General features: G+C 40.0%; 1 protein-coding gene across 1 annotated transcript in view; it reads left to right on the forward strand.

Moving 5' to 3' along the window:
- Positions 1–10,808, forward strand: part of LOC137439608 (mitogen-activated protein kinase 1) — a 60,378-nt gene extending 49,570 nt beyond the window's left edge. Inside the window, exons 6-9 of the mRNA XM_068135527.2 lie at positions 177–308; positions 1,105–1,214; positions 2,347–2,482; positions 8,759–10,808. Of these exons, the coding sequence (XP_067991628.2) occupies positions 177–308; positions 1,105–1,214; positions 2,347–2,469 (365 nt within the window). The 3' untranslated portion in view covers positions 2,470–2,482; positions 8,759–10,808. The remainder of the gene's footprint in view (positions 1–176; positions 309–1,104; positions 1,215–2,346; positions 2,483–8,758) is intronic.
- Positions 10,809–13,370: the final 2,562 nt, after the last annotated feature.

The raw sequence follows: 13,370 nt of genomic DNA on the forward strand, positions 1-13,370 counted from the left end.
AATACTAATTTGTAGTTATATGAGATAGTTCTTGCTTTTGTTCAAACTTCTGTTTTTTTTTAATTGAAACTCTGCAGGAAAGTCATTTTTCATTTATCATGATTGGTGGTGAATGTTTTCAAATTGTGATCTGCATATAACTTGCTGTTGCTTGATTGGATTCTATCCTCCTCAAGGTATTTTGGGACCTCCATCACAAGAGGATTTGGAATGCATTATCAACGTGAAAGCTCGCAATTACTTGGTCTCTTTGAAAGTAAAGCCAAAGGTTCCTTGGAGTCTCGTGTATCCTAATGCTGATGTTAAAGGTACTGATTGACCCATATGGTTCCCGTAGATCAAACACTTCCAATTTCAGGCTTGTTCTGTTTGAAACATGTTGTGCTGCAATCATTTTGATGTCAAATGTATTATTAAGCTGTTGTGTTCAAGCATTTTTAAAGGTTGAATACTCAAATACATTTCCATTTGCAATTTGAAAATCTAAAAACACTGCTAAAATAGATGCTGGTTCTTTATATTTAATTTCACTCCGAAGGGGATGCGAGACTTTTGTGAGTGTGCGTGTGTGTGCATGCGTGTGCATGCATGCCCGTCCGCATCTATATTATTTCGCTTTAAAAATGGTTTTCACTGCAACCGCTTGTCCGAACGATGCAAAACATTAAACATAGGAGGGTCTCCCCATGGAGAATGTTTATTGCTCTGTCTTGGGCCACGTGGTATGGGAGCCATATTGGAATAAAGGGAAAAAATTGGACATCATTTTCTCTGAAAATGCTCAATGAAAATAATTGAAACTTGACATACAAACATTCATCAACTCCCCACAAGATATATAGAGTGATAATGATGATGTCATCGGTGAAGTGGTATTCTGCCATAATTGGTTGAATTGAAAGCTTGTCCAAAAAATCTGAAACTTCATGTTTCTGAGCTATGACCATAATAGCAGTGGGAGATATGGGTATGAGTATATGTGCCATAATAGCAGTGGGCCGTAATATTAGCGTGTTCAGTTAACGATGGTAATTTTGTTCAGAATGAATGAATGCGCATTACGAGTGCCGTTCTAGTTTTATGGTGTTTTTGTTTCTGCCTCAGCACAAGATCTGTTGGACAAGATGCTGACTTTCAACCCTCACAAGCGCATCACTGTGGAAGAGGCTCTGGCTCATCCTTACTTGGAGCAATATTATGACCCATCTGATGAGGTGTTGCTCACATTTTCTTACTCTTTTTTTAATTTTTTTCCCCTGGTATGTCTAATAGTAAAAGAATAATTTTTATTCCAAACAAGACCAGCACATAAGCAAAATCAACACAGCATGCATATTTTGGGTCACAACATCATTGAACAAAAGTAAATGATGCATAGTTTTTGGCCTGGATGTTTGCTGTACCAGGGGTCCTCATTTATACATCCAAGATATGAAAGGTATGGTTATTATATATGAAAATGACTCGCTGAAGACTTGAGCTACTAATGAGCTCTTACTCTGCTAATCTGGTAGACGTCAATCACTCAGTAAGAGTTGTTGGGTACATTCAACATGCCACGTCGTTCCATCATAGTGTTTCATACAAGTTGCAAGTCATCCGTTATGTGGAATTGAACGCCATTTAAAATTGCTCTCTCCATAGATTAGAAAAACGCTGCTTTGAGTTAAATTAATTTCCTGTCCTGAGCTGCAGTTCATATTTGAGGGTCGGATTATACATATAAACTGGTATTTTCCAGGAACGCATAACAATTCGATTATCTACCTCTTTGTACTAGTCTCTTCCGATTTATCAACTTGTCGAGTCTCCAATTGGCTCGCAGTGCATCCGTACGAAGCGCATGTACTTGGTAGACAGCGTTTGCAGATTCGATTGATCGCCATGTGATGCTATAAAGTGCGGTACAAAAACACTTATCAGACCATTGTAGTGCAAATCAACAAGTCCAGCATCCTTCTTTATGGAAATGCGCATGGTATGATATTTCAATTTATATCTCATGAAAGGAATGGAAATAAACTTTGCACTATCAAGAAACCAATTAATCACTATCATTTCCTGTGGTGGACATTGTTGTATTGTAATGCGAGCAGTGATGTGGCCTGCTGTGCCTGTCAACACAGCTTAGATCGAGATCATGTGTGCCCCCACCTCCATTTCCACAAACACTAAGCAATCGATTTACATATTTTTGATGTGATGCAAACTTATCTGAGTTCCGAGACGATCCGGGACCTGGCAAAAAAAAAAAATTGCCAAAATTACCGAGCCAGATCCGAACAGAGATTTTGCTATCGCGTTACAGATTTTGCTACCTCTTTGAGAAACTCCATGTGTGTGCAGCCGGTTGCTGAGGCACCATTTGGGTTTGAAATGGAGCTGGATGACCTGCCCAAGGAGCGATTGAAGGAGCTGATTTTCGAGGAGACTCAGAGATTTCAACCCGTCGGCCAACAACATGTATGAACTGCTGGAAGCTGTACGTACTGATATTTACCACAAGCTGTGTATATTGCTTTTGGTTGGTGCTTCCGTTTGATTAAGATGTAATAACCAGCTTGAGAGTTGTAGTTTCCCGTCATGCAATAGGTCAACAAAATGAATGCAGCTAGCACCCTACTGTAATATTACACCTTGGTAATAATCAACCTTTGAGGTTGTTGCTCTAAGTGTGATCCGTCAAGCAGATGAAGGCCAGCCTAAAGAGCATTGAGGTGGGTACACTTTCTTTTGGAAAAGACAAACATCTGAAGAGAGACGCATGCCTGAGGTTTGCTTTGACATGAAGAAAAAGATTGCCAACAAGCTATCGGAGCTCCCTGTGGGTATTAACAAACGCCTCATGACCCTTCACCTTAAGCTCAGTAACAACCAGTATGCCACAATCCTCAGTGCGTATGCCCCTACACCTGACTGCCACAGCTCAGCAAGACAAGCTCATCCTCATGAGCGACTTCAATGCAAGGGTAGAACGATACTCCAAACTTTGGAGCAGCAATATTGGGAAAGAAGGTGTAAGGAACATCAATTTCAATGGCATCCTCCTCCTCCAGTAAATGCTGGGGCATAATTTGCTTATCACGAAAAGCGCTTTCAGACGGAGTGACAAATGCAAGACCACTTGGAAACACCCATGATCCAAACACGAGCATCTTCTTGACTATGTCACTGAGATCCTATGATCGTGCCGACGTCTGTATCACACGAGCATCATGAGGAAGAAATGACTGCTGGACAGATCATCATTTAGTTAGGTCAGTTATGAATATGTGCCTCACACCACAACACCATAAACAACTGAAAGTAATATAGAAGACATTCACCTGGTTATAGGACAAAAACTACCTGTGAGTGCGGTACGTATTTCTCCCACGCACACAAGGCATTTCAAAACTATGCTACCTGTGAAGATTTCAGCAATGCCTTTGATAAAAGGCTCTCTGACCTACCTGACAACATCGACGACGTTCAAGCACACTGGGAAGAGCTCAAGACCACTATTCATAAAGCATGTGCTGAATCGACTGGATATTGTACTCTTCGTCACCAAGATTGATTTGACGAGGATAATGAAGAAATCCTAGCGCTTATCCACCAGAAGAGAAACGTGGTCTGCACTTGGCAAAACGAACCCTCCAATCAGAAAAAACAAGAAGCTTATCTCAGGCTTAAAGCTCTAGTTCAAAGGATACTACGCAACACCAATATGACCAAAAAGGGGGCAAAGGAAGCGCTATAAAGACACCTTGAAAAGCATATCTCAAGAAGGGAAACATCAACCCTATAAATTGGAAGAGCTGGTGAGCAACAGACTGCAATCGCATCATCTCATCATCCACCAAGATAGAGCCTGGTGTTGCAGGTGTTGCAAAATAGAGCCTGGTGCCCCCTCCCCACTACCTTTTTATCATTCCCTTGACATTTTCCGACCTTCTGGTATTATTCCCACACCTTTTCCAGTTTCCTTAAAAGTTTGTGGTATATTCGAAGTTGGTCCAAAAAACACTAACTTTTTAAGTTAGTGTGACGTCAAAAATGTGACGTCAAAAATGGAAGAAGAACCTTGCTAACCCACCGTGTTTAATTCTAAAGTGTTCTAAAGGGTAATGCTAGAGGGTTCGAAAGGGTAATTATTAAGGGTTCTAAAGTGTAATTCGAGAGGGTTCTAAAGTGTAACGAGAGGTTTCTAAAGTGTAACTCTAGGGGGTTCTAAAGGGTAATTATTATGGGTTATAAAGTGTAATTCTAGATGGTTCTAAAGGGTAATTATAGAGGGTTCTAAAGGGTAATTCTAGAGGGTTATAAAGGGTAATTCGAGAGGGTTATACAGGGTAATTCGAGAGGGTTCTAAAGGGTAATTATTATGCATTCTAAAGGGTAATTATTATGCATTTTAAAGGGTAATTATTATGTGTTCTAGAGGGTTCTAAAGTGTAATTCTAGAGGGTTCTAAAGGGTAATTCTAGAGGGTTCTAAAGGGTAATTCTAGAGGGTTCTAAAGGGTAATTCTAGAGGGTTCTAAAGGGTAATTCTAGAGGGTTCTAAAGGGTAATTCTAGAGGGCCCTAAAGGGTAATTCTACAGGATTCTAAAGGGTAATTATAATGGGTTTTAAAGAGTAATTCTGATGGGTTCTAAAGGGTTGTAGAGGGTAATTTAGAGGGTTCTAAAGGGTAATTACAATGGGTTCCAAAGGGTAATTCTACAGAGTTCTAAAGGGTATTTAAAATGGGTTATAAAGGGTAATTATAATGTGTTTTAAAGGGTAATTCGGATGGGTTTTAAAGGTCTAAAGGGTAATTAAAATGGGTTCCAAAGGTTAATTCTAATGCATTCTAAAGGGTAATTCTAATAGGTTCTAAAGGATTCTAAAGGGTAATTCTGATAGGTTCTAAAGGGTAATTCCAATGGGTTCTGAAGGGTAATTCCAATGGGTTCTAAAGAGTAATTATAATGGGGTCTAAAGGATCATTATAATGGGTTCTAAAGGGTTTCGTTTGTTTCTTGGCTTTGCCCGTTTCATATTAAAAATGCCAAAATTGACAGCTTCCTTCGGACATGGGTGCAATACTTCGGACATGGGTGCAATACTTCGGACATGGGTGCATGTACTGTACATGTAACCATAAAAAAAAACACCTTTAGAGGCCATTTTTCTCCGCAGAGCAGGGGTTGGCCTTTTTTGGGCACCGTGGTCCCTTTTTTGAAGCAATGTTTTATGGCCGGATACCCTTCCTGCCGCCAACGCTGTTAGGCGCCTCTTGCGACACACAGGGAATTACCAGTGAACTTGTACTCAATTTGCCGACCTCGGAAGGTTGACAGGTCGAGTCAACCCCCTGGCAATAATTCAGCGATCGACCGGTATGTACATGTAACCATGAAGAAAATATATTGAAACATAAAGTTTTCATTTATTGGATGATTGTATCTCCTTCGTAAAACTTTTGTCAAAGCTAGCACAGGCAAACCGAGTTGTTGAGGTTTCCCATCTACGCATTTGTACACATTGCAAACTTTGTTGAGTGACTGCATTTCCCATCATTTGGACTTGTAACAATCAACTTTTCTTTGAGGATGTGTCTATCTGCTTTCTGGTAATTAATTCCCCCCTTGCATGCATCAATTTAGATCAGGAGTGTTGGTGATGTGAAGGAATGAACAGATTAAGAGATGAATGTTGATAAAGGAGTCCAAGGCACTGTCAGTCTAGATAGATGAGGACTATTCCATGGAAGGATTGCAAAATTTGCACCCCACAGACCATAAGGTCGCAAGCTATAGGATATTTTAAGCAAAATTGAATGGAATATAATAGGTTAATGCTGTCTGTCTGTCTGTCTGGCCCACCCTGAATCACGGATATGATCCTAGGGGAGAAAAAAAAAATTAAAGTTGCTTTTAATTATGCCAAACCTCCAGGCAAATTATTTTTTTCTCAAGCCTCAATCACTCCCGAAATATTTTTTTCTTTCCTCTTAAGAAAGATATTGTCTTTCATTTTGAGTTCTTTGAACCAGCTCAAGGATAAAAGCCTTCCCCGTTTTTTTTTAATATCCTGGTATTTTTTTACCACGAGGCTCTTCCAGTTGAATTGAATTAACTGATCAAGATGTGACAGGACACCATCGTTGCCTGTTTATACAAAAGTTTCTTCTTCATCACATTGTGTGTGTGTGTTGCAGTCTCAAAACGATTTGCCTGGAGTGACCCTTCTACAATTCTTTAGTTTGCCTTTGGATTTTTTAAACTATGCCTTAGATGTTTGAAATTTGAACTGAACAAAAGACCACCCACATAATTATGTATTCATATTATTTCCCTTATTAATCCCCTACCAGTTTCACTGGAGGGGACTGCAGGTTTTCTCTCCATTTATCTGTCTGTCCATCCCACCTGTGTTTTTCCAAACATTTTCCCCTTACCCTTTAACATATTGAACTGAAACTTGGTACATGATAATGATATTATGATAAGTTACAGAAACTAACTTCTGTAGCTTTGCATATCCCCCCTCCCCCCCCCCCCCCCCCTCCGTCCCCTTCATCCGCTCCCTTTCCCGCTTGTGCACATTCAATCCCCTTTTGAGAATATTTATAAATATCCTCTAGATAATTTATCAGAGATATGTAGTGTACAGTCGTGGCCAAAAATATTGGCACCCTTGCACTTTATTCAACTAATGCACCGCAATTTAATGCACTAATGCACCGCAACTAATGCACAACAATTTATTCAACTAACCGCAATCAGGGCGCCAGTTTATAGCTGGGTCATAGTTGAAGCCCAGGCTCGGCAACTCAGAGGTGAATATATACATACTAATACAAGCCATTACTCCAGGAAGTTGTCAAGTGCAGTGATTTTTCATACTTTTATTATGAAAAATAATATGAACTTTATATATATAATTTAAAAAATAATATAATTTTATTATGAACAGGTCTCTCTGACCCTCCATAAAATTGTTGAAACTATAAAATCTTTTGGTAACTACATATGTATTTCTTTGGTTTGCAGTGGAATAAAACAAAAAAAGCTGAAAAAATTACGAAATCTTAGCTTATTCCACACAGAAATCCTAAAATTTCCCGGTCAATATTATTGGCACCTTTTAGAAATTCTCAGAAATAATTACATTTCAAGCAGGTGATTCTCCTTTACTTTGGAATTGAACTCACCTATGGTAAGTGGCAGGTGCCTGCAATATAAAAATCACTCATTCAACCAGTTTGAATAGAGAAAAGGAGTCATTCTGCTGTTTTTTGTCACTGTGTACCGAAATGAGCATGGAGAAAAGAAAGAAAACCAGAGAATTGTCTGAGGAGGTCAGATGCAAGATTGAAGCCAAGCATGGACAATCAAGGCTACAAATCCATCTCCAGAGACCTTGATGTTCCTGTGTCCAGCGTACGCAATGTTATCAGGAAGTTTAAGGCCCATGGCACTGTTGCCAACCTCCCTGGACGTGGCCACAAGAGAAAATTGATCAAAGATTGCAGCGAAGGATTGTTCGAATGGTGGAGAAAGCACCTCAATCAACTGCCAAACAGATTGAAGCTGACCTTCAGACACAAGGTATGACAGTTTCAACTCGCACCATCCGTCGCCAACACAATGAAAGGGTGTTCTATGGTAGGAGACCCAGGAGGACCCCACTGCTGAGAGAGAGAGACCTAAAAAGCCAGACTGGAGTTTGCCAAAACACACCTGAAAAAGCCAAAATCCTTCTGGGAGAATGTCCTGTGGACAGATGAGACCAAATTAGAGCTTTTTGGTGAAGCACATCATCTCTATGCTTACAGAAAACAAAATTACGCCTTCACGGAAATTTAGCTCTTTCACAAGCCTCGATCCTGTATTTTAAAAAAACACATACAAAAAAAAAACACCTTCCCGACAGTCAAACATGGAGGAGGTTCAGTCATGTTTTGGGGTTTTTTTTGCTGCCTCTTGTACTGGATGCCTTGAATGTGTGCATGGCATCATTAAATAAGGAGATTACCAAGGCACTTTGGAGCGCAATGTTCAAACCATTGTCAGAAATCTGGGTCTCCGTCAAAGGTCATGGGTCTTGCAGCAGGGTAATGACCCTAAACACACTTCAAAAATCACCCAGGAATGGTTCAAGACAAAACTCTGGACTGTTCTGAAGTGGCCAGCGATGAGTCCAGATCTAAATCCCATTGAACACTTGTGGGGAGATCTGAAAACAGCAGTTGGGAGAAGGCACCCTTCAAATTTAGGAGAACTGGAGCAGTTTGCACAAGAAGAGTGGGTCAAACTGCCAGTAGAGAGGTGTAGGAAGCTCATTCATGGCTATAGGAAGCGCTTGACTGCTGTTATTTTGTCCAAAGGTTGTCCCACCAAATATTAAGTCTCGAGTGTCAATAATTTTAGGCTAACCCCTGCTCTAGCAGGGAAAATGGCCTTAAAATGCCTGTTGTTGTGTGTGGGTGTCAATAATTTTGTCAATACCATTTGTTTTTATTTTCTGATGTAAAAGGATATATTAAGTTCTGAATCAAAAACATAGGTTCTGCAATATTAACAGTGAAATAAAGAATTGTGCGGACAAATACTTTTGGCAATTTCAACTTGTTTTTAGAGAAAATTGGGAGTTATTTGAAAAAAGTGCAAGGGTGCCAATATTTTTGGCCACGTCTGCATGTATATACCGTACTTACTTATGTATATACATACTCTGTATGTACAGATACTTAGGCATTATTGATGCATCTATGTTTCCTTGGCAGAGTTGCTGGTGTGTTTGGAGATGAGCAGAGCCTTGGGATATTTGCTGCACATTCTCCAGCAAGACTGTTTTCATCGAAGAAAGGCAGCATCCAATATCTGACCCGTTGACCTTTCCTCTGTAATCTTTTTGAATACGTGCTTGAGTTATGTGAACTTTGATGTTTGTTTCCCATGTCAATGGTTATTAAGTTCCTTCTTTCCACGTTTTAAGCTTTTGGACTGTAAAAAGTGGCTTTTGTATTTGCTTGGTGCATTTAATTTTGCTTTTGTGTGTTGAGCAATTAGGGCTGTTTAGCACAATCGTTTAGTTTGGGCAAAGGATTAACAAATTCACATTATACAAGTGGGGAAAAAAAAAATTATGATTTTTTTGCTATTCTCTTATTTGATGAGGATGCATTCATTGAAGCAATGAAAGAAAGGAGAGCATTGTGTGCTTTGGGTGAGCCCCTGGGTGCTCTGGCTTATTTTGGTCTGACTATACAGAGGGAGGGTGAGTTACCACAAAGTAGATGTCCGTCCCTTCCTTCAAGAAGTTCTCTCCCATGAATACACTTTGCAGTGATGGGTACACGTGACTGTTCTTTGTACAGGTTTGGTACACACTCGTTCCACATATTTCAGAGCCACCACTTGTGTTCTTCATGATCTCCGTTTTTTAATCTTTGTGCTTTGATAATCGTGTCACGAGCAGTATTGATATTCACGAGCAGTATTTGACACATGTACTATGGTATGCATTCTTCGATCAGCACGGCAAACTGTTTTTGAGCATTTCTGACTGCCTTGTTTTCGTTTGGGGTTTGCTTCTCGCTGCTTTGCAGATATGGACAAGTTGGATGGTACAAAGTCTTGTAATCTTTTCCCCGAGTGTGCACGAAAACCTCTTCCGAGCAGCAGTATTGCAGGACGCGTGGTCTTACACGATTTGATGCTTCGTTCTTGACTTTGGTGCATTTGTTTATTGCTCTCCTTGATATCTCTTTGGCTTCCTTTCATATCATGTATCTTAATTATTTTTTCAAGTTGTCTTAAAATTATATTCAATTTTTTTTAATGGCTTAATTTGACGCATGCCAAAATGCAGCAAAACGATGAGTGCCATTTGCTTTGTCCGAGTCTTGTACTTCTGCTTGTTGGTTTTGCAACACGAACAAATTGTAATGTTTTAAAAGGATTAAAGTATCAGGTTTACATCCTGGACTTTTTTTGTTGTGAAAAGGCATGCTTTGGCATCTTGATTTAAATAATTAGTCGTTTTGTTTACCCATCCGGGATTGCCAAATTTTTTTAAGTCTTGCTTATTAGGGAGTGTTAATAAGAATTTAGATTTTAAAAGAGATTTATGCATGGGTGCTGGAGTATATACACAAATTAACCGCCTTGTAATTGCTAACACACTTCAGTGGCTTTATGACAATTCACTGGTGCGTCCATTGTTCCTGCAGAATCAAGTAATACGTTTGTGTGGATATGTGGACTAAAGAACCCTAATCTTGGATTCTCACTTTAAGCTGCAATATATATTGTATTCAATGTCAGATGTCTTTGAAGAAATGAAAACGAGGGGTAGTGGAGTGGACCAACAGCCATAATAATCGGTGGAGAACGGTATGGCCTGTGTGAGTTAAGTAGATGCGATCTGTAAGATTTTTCAAAAGTCTGAGAAATATCTAGTTTCAAGTGAGGTTCAATGAGTTTTTGAATTTTACCTCCTACATGAGACCCAAGAGCAGCATTTCTGCAGATGGTTTAAATGCCTTGTTGATTGTAAAACTCCCATAAACAATTATTCTTTGAGCTGTAAAATGCAGCAATAGGCTGGCCGTTTGAAAATTTTAATAATTTTGAGTAAAAGTGGAGACTTGCTTCTTTTTTTTTTTTCGGCGTGGTGCGTGTGAAACGTTCGTGTTGTGCTCGTAAAGTTTTGGTGCGAGGCGTGTGCTTGTGCTTTGACTCTTGGAGACGTTTGCCACAACATACATTTGAGGATCAGGAAGGCCTTGTGGTTTGCATGCACTCTAAATAAATGCTTATAAAAGTTTTGAATCTGTGCATGAGTGACATAATTATGCATTTTCTGTGCATTAATCCATTTGTCTTACATTTTAGGAGATTCAGGATTGTTCAACTGTGATGTTTCTCTGGTGACTTTCACCATTGTTTTTCGTGTCATTCTGCTGAGAATGGGGGGCGGAAGGAAACCATAAATGAGACCTATCACTGAATGATTAGAAAATGTGTAATAATTGGAGCAAATGACATGGATATAGCAACACCAGAATATGGGAGAGGGGGAACTAAGGAAACTATTGTCATGCCAGATGGGGTTCGTTAAAGTCGTCCGACTTGGCCCAAGGGTTCAACCCTCATGAGTGTCCAATGTGTAATTACTGTGTTCAATTAATAACTATTGACTGTTCCCCAAGGATCACCCAGATGAAAGTCGAATCTGGCGGTGAAACGTGCGAGGGGCAAAAAGGTGGGAAGACGCTTCTAATATTTAAAATAGTTTATCATCACAAAATATGCAGCTATGGGTAGATGATATGCTACTCTAAGATTAGGACGAACGAAGCAGTCAACAGACACTAATTGGGATGACAGGACGTACAAACGTATTGTGCAAGATAACTAAAGCCTAACCGCATATTGGTGCCAAATACCAGACTTGTACGACAAAGGGGGGACAGAACAGAACAGGCCAGGACTTGTGATTGGCACGAGCTGGTTGTGGCTCCACCACAATAGTGTGCTCATGCAGATCTGCGTGGCTCAGGGATTGATGAAGAGAAATAGCGGAGGGAGACGACATGAGAGGGATCTTTTCCCGGAGAACAAAGCAGCAAGAGAGAGATGGATCTTTGGGAGGTCCAGCTACAACTGCCATGTGGCCACAGTCCACATAAACTCTGGTGCTGCCTCATGCAGGGTGGGCCATTCTCATTGGCTGCCCGCTGATGTGGGCAGTGCCAAATTCTGGCTCATCCGTTCGTTTTTCCCCTCCTTCAGGGTTCTACAACCGACTTCGCCACCATGGCCTACTGTGTGTTGAGCAAACAATCGACGATTGCTTCCATTTAAATGTGTGAAGGGCTTACCCGTGTGCCTTTCTGCCCACGTCCTCACTTGGTCTTGCCTGAAAACGAAGTTTTACACAATACAATCGTACTCGATAAAGCTCACTCACTGGTTCGGTTCATGTTTTACAAGACGACTTACTTCTGACTCACTGCATACAAGAGGAAATCTAAGCTACATGTTCAGTGTGGAAGGAAAGACATCCGAGCACTCCCAACCATCCGCCCCACACCATACACAGTACACACACACACACACACACACACGTACGTTATGGCAGGTAAGTTGGCACTCAGTGCTACCCGAGCGCTGCACAAAGCATTTTTTAAATTCCCATGCCTTAGTAACTATCTCCACCACTTGTGTGAAAGCTTGGCTCAAATTGCATGAAAAAACCTGCTCTTTCATTTTATTAGGTGATTTTCTTGGTTTTTTTTTTTGGTTTTTTTGATTTGGTAAAAAAGCTAAAGAATAACCCAATAATGTATATTATCAAGGTGCATTTTATTAAACAAAGGAAACAGTTTTCATACATAGTCACGTGAAAAAGTAAGTACACCCCATGTAAAGTTTTTACTTTTTCAACATATTTCAACACAGCTATTTGATCTTCATTTCAACAATGTTGATAAAGGTGATATAATATAACAAATATCATGAAACATTTACATTTTGTAGTCCATTGTATAATTTAAATAAACATAAATGCAAATTTCGCATGTGGAAAAAGTAAGTACACCCCATTAAATGTTTTTTTAAATCTTTTTAACATATGTGGACATATCAATATTTGATCTTCATTTAAACTATCTATAGATAAAGGTGATCTAATTGAAGAAAAAACAATTAAGAATTGACTTTGCAATAATTTATTCAACAAAAAATTAACATGCCATTTCCTTCTGTGGAAAAGTAAGTACATCCTTGGCTCCAATAGGTGGTATTGCCCCGTTTGGCAGAAACAACCTCAAGTAGGTGTTTCTTATAACTGTCTACCAGTCTCTGACATCGACTGGGAGAAATTTTTTCCCACTCCTCCATGCAGAATTCTTTCAGCTGTACGATGTTTGAGGGGTTTCTTGCATGCACAGCTCATTTCAAATCCCCCCACAACATCTTGATGGGATTTAGATCCGGGCTTTGACTTGACCATTCCAGAACCCTCCATTTCTTTCTTTTCAGCCATTCCTGGGTGGATTTACTGGTATGTTTAGGGTCAATGTCATGTTGCAAGGTCCACCTTCGGTTGAGCTTCAGCTTTCTGACAGATGGCCTCACATTATCCTCAAGCACCCTCTGGTACAATGAAGAATTCATCGTGGATTCTATGATGGTGAGCTGCCCAGGCCCTGATGCAGCAAAGCTGCCCCAAACCATAATATTTCCACCAACATGCTTTACAGTTGGTATCAGGTTCTTGTGGTCAAATGCTGTCTTTGGTTTTCACCAAACATGTCTTCTGGCACTGTGGCCAAATAGCTCTGCCTTTGACTCATCTGTCCGGTGCACATTCTTCCAGAAGTGCTGGTC

This window comes from Myxine glutinosa, chromosome 14 (genome assembly GCF_964187855.1).
Source record: "Myxine glutinosa chromosome 14, kmMyxGlut1.1, whole genome shotgun sequence".
NCBI classification, from domain to species: domain Eukaryota; kingdom Metazoa; phylum Chordata; class Myxini; order Myxiniformes; family Myxinidae; genus Myxine; species Myxine glutinosa.